We start from the raw sequence: 18280 nt of genomic DNA, 5'->3' as shown, positions 1-18280 counted from the left end.
GTCCTCCAGAAAATTTCTCCACACTACACCTATCATGTAGCAAAATCTGATTAGAAACCTTTCAGCATAATATAAAGATTTATTTCTATAGGAAGTATTACTATTAATAATTCTGTATTAAAATAACATTATGCTAAAGTCAACTATTTTTAATTAGCCATTTACTGCTCCTCAACATACCTTAACAATTATAAGCCATAATATTACATTTAAAAAGATGGGCAGTTAAATGCTTTTGCTGTTTCTGATTGGAACTGCAAAATACACAAATTTAGAAAGGATTTTCCATAGCCTTTCACTGTGTTAGGTCTTTGTATAAAAACGTTGTTTATATCTATTGCTTGCAGATCAAAAGGAGAGGAGAAAGTGGTAAAGTGACAATGGGGGATGGTGAGAAAGACAAAATCTTAATTCCTATTTTGCATGTATCTTCTTTAAGAAGAGAAATGGACCCTAGCTGGTCATTATTATGTCACTGAGGGAATGAGGCAACTGCAGCTTAGGATAGATGAGTATAACTTTGCCAATTTAAGTGAAATAGGTCAGATTCCAAGGCCCCAGAACCTCAGATAAGTACATTTATTGTAGAGTAGCTATGAAGCCATTACTAAAGAATTCAAGTGATTTGCTTTGTAGCAAATCCAGGCCCTATTTATATTGAAATCAGGGTTCAAAATTATTGCTTCTCCTTCTCCCATTCAAGTGATGTAGGTGACTACAGTAGGTGGTTTTGTGGTTAAAAGACTTGGCACAGTAGCAGATGTGACCAGAAGATGCATAGATTTTGACATCTGCTTGGTATGAGACCACCAAAAGTCCCTAAGCAGGTGGATAGTCTTAAATTCTTCATAATGTCTGGCTGGCTTACTATCATAGTCGAGCTTCAGTACTTTTCTCAGGGAAAGGAGAATATATAACTATCCATAGTAATGCAATTCTCCCCATTCCTAGAAAAGGGAGAGGATAAATCAGGAGAGATCCCTGAAGGCCATCTGTCTGAACACTTATCCAAAACATAAGTGTTTTGCTGTTGCTATGCAAATTCATTCAGTGTTTTGCTGTTGCTATGCAAATTCATTCAGTGAAGTTAGGAGTATGTCTTCCAGCTTCCAGTCTCACCGACTGGAAGAGGGGGAGTATTCCAATTGCAAGATAGAAAAGGAAAGCGGATTACAGGGAAGAAAATATTGAGGCTTATGTAAAAAATCATATGCAGCTAGGGGTATAGATGATGTGAAAATTAAAATGGGGGAAAAATTGTGCCCACTTGAATTGATCTGTGACTTTCTGTGAAGTCTGCAGATGTTCTAATTTCTTGTGGTTTGTTCAAACCTCAACAGAGTATGTGGCCTTTTCAAGAGGAAGGCCAAGAGTTCCTTGTTAATAATGTCAGAGTTTCCTTTAGTGGGCAGCAGCTGTCTAGAATAAAAGGCACAAGGGGAAATTCTTGTCCCAAATCCTCAACTGTCTGGAAGACGATTATCTCACCTAAGCAAAATCAGGAGTATACATTTGAAACACAAAGGGACAAGTGGGGTCTTGATGGTGGGGGCTGAGAGACAGAAGCTTGTTTCAGTGATAGGCATATTGTGCACTAGAATCCTACTCGAAGAGGCTCCCTTTATAGTAAGGGCTGAAGAGGCCTCCCATTAAAGTAAGGGCTGAAGTTTTTGTACAAACTGCAAAATCAGGTACCAAGTGAAGAAAGTTTCACTTCTTAAGCTTAGCATACAAGTTGTGATGGTAAAGCTGTTCAGCTACTGTTCAGACCTGTTCAGTGTGAATACATAGCTGGATGTTCAGAATAAATCAGTAAGTCGTTCAGATATGGAACCAAATTAAATTACAACAAGTCATGAAATACCTTGTTCATTAGTGCCATAAAGATCAGAGAAGTATTCACTAAACTGTAGGGCTATACTGTGCATTCACTTTCCATAACACATGGCAAAACAAGTCAAGTATTTGTGAATCATATGGTAATACTGCCTAAGATCTAACTTGGTAAAAATGTATGCCTTCTCTAATGGTTCTATAAGTTTGGAAATGAGAGGAAGGGGATAGTGATTCCTAATTGTTGCAGAATTCAGAAGCTAAAAATTGCAGGCTACCCTAAAAGAATAAACTTTCTGCTTGCAAAATATTTACTTATTTATTTACCACTTTTGTACTGCTGCTAAACTTCATAGTGGCTTTGGGCAGCATGCGATATTAAAAACTAAGTAATAAGAATGAGAAAAGAAAATAATGAACATCTGGGAAGAGTAAAACCAACACCTTCTTAGAGATATAACATTTCCATATGTGGATGCGCTAGCTGGCAATACTGAACATTGGCTAATCATGTCTGTAAGTCATCATTGGTACATTCTTTTAAGCAGGATAGTTCTTCAAGTGACATAAGAAAATGGTGTTTAGAAGGAATTTGAGCCCCTGGAACCAAGTTTAGAGAACAATCCCAGAATATGGGGGAGGGGGCAAGGTTCATGTTTCCTCTTCCCCCCAAACATCAGTATAATCAAATAAAAGAGAGAAGTTGTTTTGACTGTGAGAAATGGGGTAAGGGGCTTGAAGGTGATGAGCTTGACATTTGTAAATAAAATGTTTAGTCTCTCTAAATATGCAAGTTGTGGATCTGTGTAAGAACTGGTACCCTTAGTTCCAATATTGACCCAACTCATGCACAATTGGAATATGCAGAATTCAGGTTTAATGGAGACAAGTGCACAGAACAGAAGAAAGCTGTAATTAAAGGTTTCCCACCTAAACTCACTCATTAAAACTTTCAAACAGCCCATTCCCCCTCCTCCTGTCTCTCACCCAACCTCTAATGGTCAGCCATACCATCAGCAGGTGTCTCTGGCAGTACAACCTTGAACCTATGTTCTATGTTCTATGACACACAGAAGTAAACAACATTTACATACCATTCAAAAAAGACAGTAGAAAAGGCAAAAGACCAGAATACCTCCTTGCCAGCAATCAACACCCAGATATGCAAAGACTGACACTAGGATTAACACTAGGATGAACAATCAAACAGCACAGTATACCCTAATCAAGGAACTATTAACTCAGTCAATCAACCAAGCAGCAAACAACAGCCCAATAAAGGAACTCCCAAGGAGAAAACAACACCTCCATCAACACAAGCTGGACAAACCACGGTAGATAAACAGAGAGCAAGGCCCACTTCCTTTCGCATTGAAGATGTTGCCTAGTCTGGCAATGAAACGTCTGCAAGAAAACAATGGGGCTCAGAGAGCACCAAGGACTCCACAGTTCACCCCTGAGCTACAAATATTCACTTCGATTAGTACAACCTTGGCTCCCCCACTTCCAGCCCAACCGACAGTGATTCACACTCCTTGCAATTCCCCCCTCCCATCTTCCTTCTTGACACGTGTTGACTCATTGTTGCAGATGATCAGAAGATTCAGCAATCATTTGATTGTGGAATCTGACAATCTGAAGTCAATCCACCCCCCAATACTATAGGGACTTGTAAAGCAGAAGTTATATAAAACTGCAAGGTTTCCTGATGGTCAAAAATGGTGAGGCCCCAACAATTTTACATACAACATTAGAGGCACCTTCATATACCCTTCCTTTTAGTCTGAAAAGATGCTGCCAGACTCCTTTTGATTTTTAAAAAAATTCTTAATGGTTTTTTTTTCTTCATTCAAGAGTTACCCTGTCTGGTTATTCTATAAATACGGCTAAGTCAGACTTGATACTATTGGGTCTTAGGAATGATTCTGGTGTATTTAAGGCTTGGAGTGATAGTCTGTGTTCTGATTTCTCTCTCTCTCTCTCTCTCTCTCTTTTTGGTATTATGATTCCAAGAAAACTTTCTCAAACAGTTAGAAACATATGTTCAATTATAACATAAATAAAACAAGATTCAGATCGATGCTTAAGATGTTCTTTTGGTTTTAGGGACATGATAAAGTGGTTAAGATGAATTTAATTCTAAAATTTATTTATAATTCAAGAGGCCTTTCTACTTTTATCTCTTCATACAACTTTAATTGAATGTGTAAGCTGTTATATAATTTTCTTTGCCAAGATTATCCAGGATTCTTCCTGGATAAATTACAGTTGTCAGGGACAGTGGGTTTACTTTTCCACATTTTATGCTTATGGCAGGATAGACATTTATTTAACTTCAGTTATATGTTGGAATGAGGATTGTGAGAAATCAACTTCTCTTGAGGCTCAGCTGATTCATTCTTCATTGTTTTGTGATTTGATTCTCATTTATTCTCCAGTATGATCAAACTAACTATCTCAAAATATTTTATACTGCTCACTCCCTTTTGTATTCAATCCACATTCATTCATCACCCATTCATTCTATTACTTCTGATTTTACCATTTGCTTTTCTTAAATGCCCCATTCCTACTGCATTCACATACTCAATTCTTACTTCTATATCACAAAATGGGACCATATTTCAGTTTCTTTCATCAAACATTTGTTTCTTACAATAAATTACATACTATCTACTGCTTTTCTATCAGTATTTGCATGTTCTAAAATTTCTCACTCGAAATGAGAACCATCTGAATATCAGTGTATACTTTCTGATGTAGATTTTTGCCCCTTTATTTTTAAAGTTACACCTTCATTTCTATGCAAGTATTGCTACTACAGTATTATTTTGTTGCTGTTGTTTGTTGAATAAGCTAAAAATGAACATTACTGTTGATGTGATTTGAAATCTACCCTTTTATAAGTAAAGTCCATTATTTACATTCTATGTTCTGGACAAACAGAAACAAAATTGTTGCCCTCTTCTCAGAAAGCTAAACTAAACTTTGTTCCCTAAAGAGGGGAATAGGTAAGGCATATAATAGCTCTTGATTAGCCCTGTTTGCCCAACTAGATAGCACCACCTATCCAACTAATACTTGAGTGGGAAATCACCATGACATCCTAGGACTGTAGGCAAGGCTAAGAAGTAAAACAAAAAAACAAAAAACAAATGAGAAAAAGGCAGTGGCAAATCAATTTGCTATTGTTGCCAAGTAAAACTACATGGATTTGTTCAATGGGGTCACCAGGAGTTGAGTTCACCTATTGTTTGTTGTAGCTCTCTTCAGGCATTGTGTTATCTGGAGCGCTTCCTATGCATAGGAGTATTTATTAACAGGAACATTGCATAGTAACAAGATAAAATTGGATGTATTTCCAAAGTTAAAAATGTATTAGTAAAAGACCAGCTACAAGAATTTTTGGCTTTTCTACTTCTGTCTCAGAGTGATGGGATAAAGCATTTATTATTCTCCTGGGAATTCTTGTGGCTTTCTGTGTTGTGGTTACTGACTTGGCCTCTGTTTTTAGAGAAGTGAAACAGTCATTTTCTCCTATGTAATGTGGAGAGAGAGACTATTTTCTGCAATATCTTGTACTCCAGACAAAATCTGTACAGTTGTGTCATTTGTCATAGATTGGTAGACTGTGTGGTGCAACTAAGTGCAGTGCGTTTGTTGAGGTACTCCTTGCTCCAGCCCGAAGAATGATCTCTGAATGTTCTGCCAGGCCATTTAATGATCCCTTCAGAGAATGAGGAGGGAAAGACTCAGAGGGCCTGGCTGTTCATTTCTGTAGCTTAACCTGTTGGTGTGGGGTCCCTTCTTCTCTAGTGATTCAGTGGAAACTTATATGAGAGAAGGAAGTGAATCACTGGCTTATGGTTTAAGTGGTTCTGAGTAAGAAGGGCAGCTGGCCAATAGGGAAGACAGTTGGATGAGACAGAGGCTAAAAAAATAACTGCCAAGAGGTTTAACATAAAACAAAAAATTATGGCTGATTGTCAGAAGGTTATCATGATCACATATTTTCTTTAAAAAGTATTTGCAGATCCATAGATTATAGATTTCTGAATGGAATTACCAGCACTTTAGAATCAATCTGGAAAAAAAGTAATTTTTTGTAACCCTTAGTGAGAAAGGTCAAACAGTCTCTCAGTGAAGTAGAAATGGTCTCAAACCTTAGGGAAAGTATGACATAAACCATTTCAGTTGATACCTATTTGTGCATTTTTGTCTGCTATTTGTGTGCATTTCTTGCTACAAAAATCTTATCTCCTATATCTTTTATCTCCTAAATAACACCAGTATCCAAATATTGTCTGGGGCTTATAAATGGATAACTGAAAGCCTGAAGTTCTACTTCATGATCGTTGTACATTGTCTAGTATGAAAGACGGTGTGTCTCGCAAAACCAACATGAAGAGAGAGTTGACATCCTATTCAGGGCTTCCTATGAGCATCTGATTAAACAACATGAGCTATCAGCAGTAGCCTATTTACAGTATGCTGTTCTTTGATCCTGGGCTTGAGAAAATTACACAGTGGTTGGACCCACCTATATATGAATTATTAAAGAGCCAAAGAAACAGAGTTTAGATGTGTACTGAGAAACTAAAGTTAAGATTTGGCCAATTCAGTTTTCTAGACATGGTGCTAAGGCATTCTAGAGATCTTCAGAATATCAGAAAATGGTACAGAAACACTCCTGTCTGTCTCTAATCCACATCTAAGTGGTCCCTGCCCCTGATATTGGTTAGGAATTATGAGACTTGAAGTCTACCCAACAAATCTGGAAGGCCCCAGATTGAAGAAAGCTGATCTAAATTCAACCTTAATGGATGACTGTATAGACCAGGGTTTCTCAACCAGGGTTCCACGAGAGGTCACTAGGAGATCATGATTTATTTAAAAATTATTTCAAAATCAGGCAACTTCACATTAAAGAGGTAAGCTGCATTCTTTATTTTTAGTTTAGGAACACTGTTAATGCATATACTGTATACAGGCCTACACATGAAACAAATGTAATAATTTTGTAACTTGTGGCCTATATTTGAGCCTGAATGTGCAGGGGTTCCCTGAGGCCTGAAAAATCTTTCAAGGGTTCCTCCAGGGTCAAAGAGAAAGGCTGATATAGACACTTCGGATAAAGGGAGTTAATTCTTTGTATTTCATCATTCTTTGTTAAATGTGATTATTGACTTTTTAAAAAAAAAAAATAAAGCCTGCCAAGTCATTTGCTTCTGCATTTGTTCATTAATTGTCTCTAAGAATGAAAGGTGTTAAAATCTAATGCACAGGCAACTTCAGTATTGAATAGTATTCTGTTCCAGACAACAGAATGTATTGACTGTCCAAATATGCTTCATGAATACATTTATTCATAATAATGAATACATTTAAATCTTATAGGTAGAAAGTGGTGAGTGATTGATCCATCTAACTCAATAATGTTCACTCTAACTGATAGCGTAGCATAGCATAGCATAGCATAGCATAGCATAGCATAGCATAGCATAGCATAGCATAGCATAGCATAGCATGAACCAGTTTGGTGTAGTGGTTGAGGCACCAAGCTAGAAACTGTGAGTTCTAGTCCTGCCTTAGGCATGAAAACCAACTGGGTGACCTTGGGCCAGTCATTCTCTCTCAGCCCTAGGAAGGAGGATATGGCAAACCACTTCTGAAAATCTTGCAGGGACTAGTCCAGGCAGTCACCAGTATGTGTGTGTGTATTTATTCACCCTATGAATATCTTGAATGAGTTCTTTACAGCCTTTTCCCCTAAAATTCTTTTAACTGGAGATGCCAAGTTAACTTTGGGAGCATTTGCAGGTAAAACATGTCCCTTTGCCATTAAGGTATGGCCCTCTTATTATTTGACAGATAGGTCAGTTGCATCTTACATGTATTTCCATTCATCTAGGAAGTGCTGCCAGTTTATCAGCAAGGGTATAGGTATGCTGGCATAAGACATCTGGTGTGCAGGTTCTAGTCTTTCTCATAATGACGTGGCACCTAACCTTATCAGCCAAACTTAAAAAAAAACAAACCACAAATGAATTTCAAGGGTGAAGCAATGGAGGAGTGCATGGTGAGTCAAGAATCCTATGCAGCTGATATATTATAACTATCCCAGTAAAATATGATTTCACTAGATTGGATAACGTTATTTTATTTGTGCTTGTTTAAACTCTCCAGGGCAGTTTCTCTGGTTCCTATTAGAGTTCTCTGGTAGGTGGTATAGCAGACTGTAAGAAAGGTTTATGGGAACATAAAAAAAAGAGAAAAATTATGTTTATGTTCAGTGTATAAAATAAAAATAAACAATCAAAGAAGATAATCCAAGAACAATGTGTACTTTGGAGACCAGAGCAGTGGTTTCTCAATATAACTTTGGCTAACTTACTCTTCTGTTTATGAACTTTTAGCCAAATTAACCATCGGAAAATTATTTTGGAGTGCCTGATAAAATTAATACTTCATTGCAATGTGAAACAAAAAACATGGAAATTTTTCTTTTCTTCTTCAGTGCTGAATCTTGCTTAGGTAGTAGGATTGATTTTACATATAGTTCTGATCTGGGAAGTGTAAATGTAGAGCTTGCATATTCCCCATATTAAGTTGTATATCTCCTAAAATGAAAATAAAAAGCACTAACAAATATATAAAATATCTCAATATATCTAACACATCACTCATATTGCAGTACTGGCCACTATCCAAGCATGTGGGGCATAAAGGAGTCTATTTACTTGATCCCAGAAATCCATAATGGCTTGCAAAAACCATTACAAAAGGGACAGCTATAGTTCATGCTTGTGGATGTCTAAGTAAAGTCATGTCTCTGTATTTGCAACCTATGGGTATGGTCTCTAAAGAGCTATACCCAATACTCAACTGTAAGTCCTTGAGTTCCTGCTAGCATTTCCTGTAAAGCAGAAGTCAACAGTGTAACTAGCACCAGTAGGGGAGGGAGAAGTACCAGCAAAATAATTAATTATGTGGGAATCTGAGAGAGAACATTCTCAGTACTGGTGCCCTAACTGCGGAATTTCTTCTTTCTTCTTACAAACCTTGTAAATTCTCAAACCAGCTAAAATCTTACTTGTTTTAATTGAATCTATACTGCTATGTTTCTTGTTGCTGTTCTCATTGTCCTGAAAAATATTTCAGTGTTGCAATTTTCTGGGTTGACGTGTTGGTAGTTTATGCTTTTTAATATTCTGTAATGTAAATATATGCTGTTGTAATTTTGCAGTTCATTTTGGGACTATGGTTTTAATGAGAAATTACTATCACATTTTTGAGATACATAATAATGATTATTGACATCCCAGAGAGAGGTTCTCTGCGACTGGTAGGGTTTATAAATACTGAACCATATAAGAATAGTCCCTCTAATGCATAAAAGACCTGACTCTCCCAGTTACTGTCTTCTGAATAATTTAAGATAACCTGCACATTTAAGCACTGCTGAACACAGAATCAGCTTAACTGATAAGTTATACAGTGCTAGTCTCACAATATTGATCCTAGGGAGACTCCCACTTCTTGTCTTTATTGAGAATATTGGCAATATGTTCATCAAATAGAAACATTAAGAGGTGACATCCAAGGGTGTTAAAGTATCTGGAAACCAACTCCCTGAGGAATATTTGAAAGGGCTGGACATGTTTAGTTTGGAGAGTAGAAGGTAAGAAATAATAATTGTCTTTAGCTATCTGAGCAGCTGTTATATAGAAGATGAAACACACTTCTCTGCTGTTTCAGATAAAAACCAGTAGATGGACACTGCTGAAAGAAAGAAGGTTTTGATTGAAAATGAGAAAAAACCTCCTAATGATAAGGATTGATTGACAGTAGTTGGTTTCATATACGCCATGCCTTGTTTTAGTGTTCATTTGTTGAATAAGAGTTCACACAATACATTAAGTCAGAGCCAAACTAGGTTAGAGCTTAGCACATTGTGTGAATGTCATAACATGTGACTTCCCCAATGTAGGCATTCCCCTCAGAAGTACAGACTTCAATTACCATAAATTCTCTGCTTGGAAATTCTGAGAGCTGGCATTCCTGAGGGCACTTTGGTTGGGGAAATCTGTTTTCAGTTCTTTCACTTACTCCCCTTTTGTTCTCTAACCCTAAAATAAGACCATTTGGTTTGCTAATTAATAACTCGTTTTTGTCAGGCTGTGTTAGAAATGTCAATAAAAAAATGGATGAAATGGCTGAGTGCCATTTTAATCTTTTGCTAAAAAGGAAAGGAGATTGGAAAGACACTAGTCAGATGATATTCTGTTAACTGAGACATGCTAATGCCACTGATGCTACTAGTGTAAATTACACTAAATTTAGTGGGGCTAAACAGATGTATACTTACGTTTGAGACTATGGACTGCACTGCAGAACCAGGTTGTCCCATTGCGAGTATTGGCCACTGAACATTTCTTGAAGACGAGAATTGCCCTCTACCTACAATCAGCCTATTGAGAATGTAATTTCTGCCCTCCTCCTTCTGTGCATCAAAAATAGTGTTTTCTGACTTGTGTTAGCTCAAGCCACATTGTTTGATTTGCCTGCTGGGCTTCATTTCATTGTGGCAAGCATCTCCATTCCAGCTGACTATTGTACCCTGTGTCAGGGGCATCTCCTCCCATCTGGGCACTGCCCTCTACAGCCATTTTTTCCTTACAAGTTCGTAATTGGAACAGTAAAAAGTTGAATTTTTTAAAAACAAAGTCCCTCATGGAACTGTGAAATGAGAGATCTTTTAAAAAAAATAAATTCAAGTGAAATTGACAAGAGTTTTGCCACTTTCCCTTTCTAGCCCAAGTGACAGGAAAAATGATAAAACCCTGGTGTTTTCTTTCTTTATTTTTATGGGTCCAGGGGAGGGGTAAAGAAGCAGGTGAGTCCTCTGCCCAGGGGCCATGGGCATAAAACATCAGGCCGTTACCAGGAGCAAAGCTGAGGAAGGGCTGGAAAAGTAACTGAAATACTAGTGGAATATTTCCCTTCTGATAGCCACTTATGGAAGTTTTGATGTCCACTTGTATGACTCTCTGTATTAGAATATTCACCTCAGCAACCTCAAGTTCTCAGCTATATCAACTGCATAGAGATGAGATAAGCAGGTGCTGTGTTTGTGTGAAACAAGGTGTAAATAATATACAGTACTTCCCACATAAAAAGGCAGTTGGGAAGAACTGAAAAATAAAAAGTCTCTCTTTCCCTTTGGGAATCTCTCTCTCTCTCTCTCTCTCTCAACAAAAATATTACAGCAGCAATGGCAGCAAGATTAATTGCAGCATCTTGACTTCAGCTTACATATAGATGGTCCTGCCTCAACAACCGAGACAGCTATAATACTGATGGACAGAATAAGGGGATTATTGTATAATCATCCATTCACCACTTGCCTATACCTAAAGATACCAATCCAAGCATGTATATTCCCTTCAACCCCGACTGCCCCCAAGCTCCGATCTAGAAGATCTAGTGCAGGGTATCTCAACCAGGGTTCCATGACACCCTAGGGTTCTATGAGAGATTGCTAGGGATTCCCTGGGAGATCATGATTTATTTAAAAAATTATTTCAAATTTGGGCAACTTCACGTTAAAGAGATAAGTTTCATTCTTTATTTTTAGTTTAGGAACACTGTTAATGCATATACTGTATACAGGCCTCCACATGAAACAAATATAATAATTTGTAACTTGTGGCCTATATTTGAGCCTGAATGTACAGGGATTCCCCAAGGCCTGGAAAATCTTTCAAGGGTTCCTCCAGGGTCAAAAGGTTGAGAAAAGCTGATTTAATTATTATCTCTCATATCATTCTAGAACATATTTAGGCAAAGAACACTAGCTGGCATCCTTAGAAATATTAAGCAGAAGAAAGTAGATGGAATTAATTTTTAAAATTATCTACCCCTCTGTTCTAATTCTACACTATTATCCCCTGATCATCACCTACAGAGTCTTTTTAGCGGAAAGGAAAGTGGGTGGGGGGGTGAGGGGGTGAGGAGAGAGGAGGAAGAAATGGAAATGTCTTTTCATAAATCTCAGAATCGAAACTGTTGAACCAGTTTGCATGATCATATTTTATAAGCCAAGATGTGAATTAGTGTTTTGTCCATGAACATATTCTCTTTATGTGAGCTCAGATTAAGCCAGAACACCTCTAGCTTCCCATAGTTTCCCAGTTTAAATGAATTTGGAAACTATGCTTACAAGTTACAGAATGAAGTAGGATATTACATAAATTTTAAACTATAATTTAAATATTCTGGCCTGTTCTGAAGCTCTAAACTATAAATTTCAAGTTTGGACTATGTGAAACACTGTGATTGTTTGCATGTTGTTTTGTTTGCTCACACTTCAAAGGGAAGACAGAAGAATCTGTGTGGATGAGCAAATAGCTAATTCATATTCCAGTTTATTAAACTTATTTCATCTGCACAGGATTCATGTTACCAGATAAATCAAGTTGAGGAATGAATTTGAAATAATAGTTAATTACTGAATGAGCAATCGGGAAATTATAGCTTAGCAAATGGATTGAAAATTCTTTTAGAATGACCCCTAAAATATAAGGAAGGATTACCTAATTCTGCTTCAAACCAATAGTTTAAAATGTTCAATATAATTTACCAATAAATGATGAATACAAGTAGTATTTCAGGTAGTTCTTTAAACCCTAGTTCTGCTTTTGAAATTCTTTTCGATGTAGATCAGAAGTGGATTTCATATTTGTAAAGTGTGTCTACAGCAAAAGAACTTTGGCTCAGGGAATATAAAGGTGCCATTAAAGAAGATGATACAGAAACTATCTTGCTCCCTGAGGGCCTTTTATGTCTTGCATAAAACCTGCTTAATCTCATTAAGTAAGTTTGGGCTTCTTTGGAAATTCCAGTACTAACCACTGCTTTATTTAGGAGGTTGAAAAATAAGAGGGTGGTTGAGGTACTTTGAGATACAAAGCAGTCTGAAAACCTTGGCACTGTTCTCCAGCAGAGAAAAGGGGAACCATCAGGACCAAATGGAGCTGAAAAGCTTAAGAAAGAAAGAAAGAAAGAAAAGAAAGAAAGAAAGAAAGAAAGAAAGAAAGAAAGAAAGAAAAAGAAAGAAAGAAAGAAAGAAAGAAAGAAAGAAAGAAGCTTAGCATGTGCGGAGCTGAAACAAACTGTGCTCTGTAGGAGTCTGTTGTGACAGCCAGCATGCATTAATAGGCATTGAAGAGCCTGGCCTTGGGAATGGGGAAGGTATGCTTTATCTTGTGGCTCAGTTGCTACAAAAAAACCAAGCACCCTAAATAGTAATAATAATTAAAAAATCCTAAGAAAGGCAAATGTGCTAATGGGTGTTCATTCTTTGTAAGGTTTCTTTCGCTTATGACTTTTATGGGTTGTATTTTCTGTCTTATTTCTTTGTCTGGGACTATTTCTTGGCTATATCCCTACAGTGATTGGTGCCAAAGACAGAAATTAGAATGCACTCCAACTTCATATAGGATGAGCCAACTTTGAAGGGATCACTCATGTTTGGAAGCAGATGAGAGATTTGGGGAACAATGAAACTTTCCTTGTGAATATGTTACCCCCTTGCACAATCATAATAGTGATCCTCTTATGCCCAGAGCCAATTCATTTAATGCGACATGCATGACCGTTGGTGGTGAGTTTGGTATTTATTTCCGTTCATGTGATTTGGTTTGTTTTTTGGGCCCAGAATAATCAGTGCTTTTGGCAAAGATTTTTGAAATGGTTGCATGGTAATATGCCAGACTAGGATCTGTTCTGGTTATGCATTGCTCAAGATAAAGCAACAGAAAATGATTCTCACTACCCAGCAACCTTTGTATATTTTTTGTGGTCAGCCATTCTCTTAGGGAGATATTACCGTTCACGGGGGACTGAATTCTCATTAGGCAACTATGAAAAGGAAGTATGGAATGATAATAGAAGTAATTTAGCTAAGAAGGTTGTTTGTATTTCAGAAGATGAGGCATAAAGGTAGTCTATGATTTTAAATAATTACTTGTAATCCAAGAGATATACAATAATGCAACAGAAAAAGAAAGAAAAGAGTATGATCAACAAGTTAATAGATGAACTCTTCCATGTTCATTCATGCTTTGCAATACCAGAATAATCTACAAATGCAATTAAAATAATATATTGATGCAATAAAAACACTAGAACTATATTATGATGTGAAAATCAAAAAGGGAAGGGAAGGAAATACAATAGAGTAGATAAATATAATGAATTAAAATACTTGGGAAAAGAACAAGAAAAAACTTTGAGCTGTCACTGAATTGTCTGTAATGTTGGCAGTAGTTATATCCAAGTGGAGGATATTCCACACCTGATCACCACAACTGAGAAGGCACTCTTTCCTTTATTAGTACATAAGGTGCCCACAATCAATGAAGAAAAACCTTTCTTACTTATTTAAAGTCTGATATGTGGAGAGGTGCTTGGCCAAACCTTTACATTATATTTTGAAATGAAGTTACTTGATGGAAGTGCAGGAGATATTTATGTTACAGGATGAGTCAAACAGTTCTTTTTCCCAACAGCTTATCTAAAGGGCCTCCCGGCTTACCTTTCTCAGCTTTTTTACCTTTCTCTCTACAGGCAGGCTTTAACCTCATAAACAAGGAAGAATTTTCATTTGGTACATAACCATTCAGCACAGATACTAACTAGTTTTCATCTCCACAGGGTTCAGAACAGAAGCAGCTCTCTTGTTACCTCTCAGCTGTACACAGGATCATCCCGTACAGTCCGACGCTATCCAGCTGCAAACCACGATCAGCTGACTTCCAATACACTTCCCAATGGGAATGGATTTGAACAGAGCAGTGTTGGGCCACAAATGGTATATCCAGAACCTGTTTTATCTCCCTGGGGTAAGATCTGAATAATCACATTTGTTTTGTTTTGTTTTTACAAACAATAGCTCCTGAATGCAGGCTTTAGGAGAAGTGGAACTTTCTTACATCAGATGTAGTCATTTTAGGCTTTCATAGCCATGGATACATGCCAGCACTCTCTGCAGTTTTGTAATGAATAAGGCTTTACACCATTACTGATTTTTTTAGATATCTGAGACTGAGACAATAGTGCTGCCTATACCTAGTTACTCTAAATTACTTTTCTGTTTCACTTAGCTGAATTATACTGCCTGAAAAATAAAGTATATTTTTCTTTTTTTCATTTCCTTTTTCACTTAGATGGAAATGCAGTCTACAGACAAGTTCATTATTTCTTCATAGGGGGCACCTTCTAATATCAGGCAGGTTTCTCTTTCATGCAAACAAAACTCCCTTCCTTATCCTCCTAATTTGCCTCCCTCACCTTCATTTACTCTGGAAGTTTCTACAAATTTTGGGAGAACAGGGTGTTCCTGTGGGAAATGAAATCTGTTCTGGCAGATAGACCCAGCGAGCATCTTGGAGCTTAGTTCTTCGAGTCTGGAAGTCATCCCATATTTTTTTCTGGAAGTCTTGCTCCTAAATACTAAATACGTGAAGTTAATGTGATGAGTACTGAGGAGAAACAAGAAGATACTTTCTACATGTTCAGAGGGAATGTTCTTTTTCACCAAATCCAAGTTGTTATAAAAGAACAGATTTTACTTATAATCCCAGGAATAAATTAACTCTTAATCCATCCCCCCTGTCCATCAGTATTCCATCAAACTTTCTGGATTTTTTTCTTCCTGTCTCCTTTTTAGTGAATAGACTAGGTTTCTAATACTACTCCTGCTCTGCGCGCTGTCTTCCTTGCATTATATCAGCCTCTTCTTTCTCATTCTGAAAACCTCCCTTCTCTTCATTGTCTTCTCCCTTAATCTTAGCTGATTGATCTGGCTTTGACTTCCTCTTTTCTCAGTTGAAGGAGTAAAGGAACAACCTGGGTTATAGTCATGTGTTTATTCAGACATGTGGAGAGTGGCATTATCATTGTGGATTATTATTATATCAAAGCATATCTTCTCAGGGTAGATTTCTTGGTCTCTTCTCATTGCTTAAAAAAAGGGGGAGGGTGAGACAAGGAAATAAAGGGAAAAAGAATATATTAGCTTTTAAGCATGTAAATTCTCGTGTGTACTTTTGCTTGAGGTGTTTTACCCACTCCTTTTTGAACTCTTATCTGATTAAGTCCTTAAACCACGTTCTGTTCATTCATGTAATCCACAAATCCTGCTGTTCAGTATAGACCTTTGTTTTATATGATTCCTATAAAAATCACACATAAAGTTTGATAATATGGGAGTTCATTTTAAAAAAAAATTCCATAAAAAAATTGTTCCTCCTGTAATCCTAACTTGGAATGGAAGGGATTCTGCAATTTGAATAGGAAGCAAGCCTTTCTATTGAGGTGGCCAATTTTCCTAAGTGATTGCAGTCATGGGGTCTACTAGGGCTATATTGTCAGGGAGTCAAGGATGAAAGCCACCCCAGTCTGCTGTGCTAAGGTCCTAGTTAGTTCCCTGAGGCTTACTTTTGAAGAATAATAAATATAGCTACAGCTGCAGGCCACATTAACAAAGTAATGTGTAATTTGTTTGAACCTGAGAGGATCATAACATAATCAGAACAGTTGATAGACTGCGGGCTGGTCCTCAAAATAAGTTGCTTAGACATAACTTTTTATTCTGTAATGTCTCTTCCTTTTCTTGCAGGAGCCAATCTGACAGAGAAAATCAGGAAGATAAAAATAGTCTTCACTCCCACAATCTGTAAACAGACTTGTCACCATGGCCGCTGCTACAATTATTGTGAGAAAGGGGACACTACCACCTTATACAGCCAGAGTGGACATGACCACGACCCCAAATTGGGTTTCCGTATCTGTGAGTCTTCCCAAATGTGTTACCCGGGGTGGACTTTCCTTTTCCTCATATTTCTTTTGGGCTAGCAATTACCTACAGAAGCAGAGAAAAACCTCTGAGACCTGTCCTACCCTCCTGGAGATAATAGGCTAGTCTCAGTTACCCTTTATTGCCCCTCTCCTATTCTTTAAGTCAGCATGCTGGCTGGGGAATTCTGTGAGTTGAAGTCCACACCTCTTAAAGTTGCCAAGGCTGAGAAACACTGCTTTATGTAATTCTTTCTGGATGTCAGACAAAGTACCAGATAGATTGTGCAGCATTATTTTTCTTGCCAGGGCCAATTTGTTGTTTTCACTGGGTCTCTAAGTTCCCTCCCATTCCATTTGGTAATGTATATGGAAACCAAGAGAGTTGGCTGAAGTTTTTATACTATTAATTTTAAGGAGCTGAAGCCTTTTATTCCAATCTTTTTGATGTTATAATTGCCTAGGAAATTTCTGTGAGTTGGACAGGTCACTTTCTTCTCCTCACTGCAGCCTTTTCCAAGTAAATATCCTTAAGATGTCTTAGTGAACTACAATTTCCATTATTATCAGCTTCATGGCCATTGATAGTGCTGACAGATGTTGTAATTCTTGAATGGGTAAACTTCTATTGAGAAGACTACATCTGATCACAAGCTTAGGCTGAGGACTCCATATGCACTCCGTGCACAACACACGCCTCTTCACATTCTCTTCTACTACACAGTTTCTAGGAAGTGGGAGAAGGCAAAAACGTTAGCTCCCTTTCTCTGACTATTTTAATCTCATGAGATATTATTCTGAATTCTCACTTATCAGACCACATTAACACTTGTATCATTTCAGTATATCATTCCAAAATAAGTTTATTGATTTATTGCAAGACAAGCAAAAGGAGAGTACAACGGAAGACCCTTACAATTCAAGGCAGATGCTGGTTCCAGAGAGAGATGAAAAGATGAAATGATAGGTAGATCACAAGGCATTTAAGGAAATAAGATAAAAAGAAGTTGCAGCTTAGCTACTACACGTGGTTGTGGTTGCCATTACATCATTGCATCTTATAATGGAGGATCCTGGTATGAATAGTCATGGAAAGAATTCTGGGATATCATCTGGATCAGGTTGCACCCAGGCTTGGCTAAATGCCCAGGTATTCTATGATTTAAGTGACTGAAGTGACTGGTTGCAACCAGTAGAACATACAGTATAGGGCAATCAGTGCTAGGCATGGGAGGACATGCTGAAAAGAATGGAGTCACATGCAAAATAATAAAAGACACTTGGATCAAAAAACCCACCATTCATACTGCATTATTAGCAAAGAGACAGCTTTTTAAAGTGGGTTGCTGGGGAGAAGGACAGCCTCATTCCTTTTTCTCTTAGCAATCGTGATATAGCACTCTATGGGAGCTTATCAGTCAGTTGATTGGCATGGTGCTGGAAAGCCTGAACTATCATGCTAAAAGAAGTTTCTTTTTCAGTATGATAGCACTGTGCTCTCTGGCATGAGGGCTGTTGGAGTAAGTACACTCCTATGTTTCTCCATTGCCATGGAACCCATGCTCTGTGGCAACCTACCAATCATTAG

The 18280-nt window shown here is 37.5% G+C and overlaps 1 protein-coding gene across 1 annotated transcript in view; it reads left to right on the top strand.

Annotated features, from left to right (window-relative positions):
- LTBP2 (latent transforming growth factor beta binding protein 2) overlaps positions 1 to 18280 on the top strand; it is a 113051-nt gene that overhangs the window by 25094 nt on the left and 69677 nt on the right. The window contains exons 4-5 of the mRNA XM_063290102.1: positions 14551 to 14738; positions 16517 to 16687. Coding sequence (XP_063146172.1) covers positions 14551 to 14738; positions 16517 to 16687 — 359 coding nt within the window. The remainder of the gene's footprint in view (positions 1 to 14550; positions 14739 to 16516; positions 16688 to 18280) is intronic.

The sequence above is a fragment of the Candoia aspera genome, chromosome 1, assembly GCF_035149785.1.
Source record: "Candoia aspera isolate rCanAsp1 chromosome 1, rCanAsp1.hap2, whole genome shotgun sequence".
Lineage (NCBI taxonomy): Eukaryota > Metazoa > Chordata > Lepidosauria > Squamata > Boidae > Candoia > Candoia aspera.
Note: the sequence above shows the minus strand (reverse complement) of the source record. Positions and strands in the feature narration are given on the sequence as shown.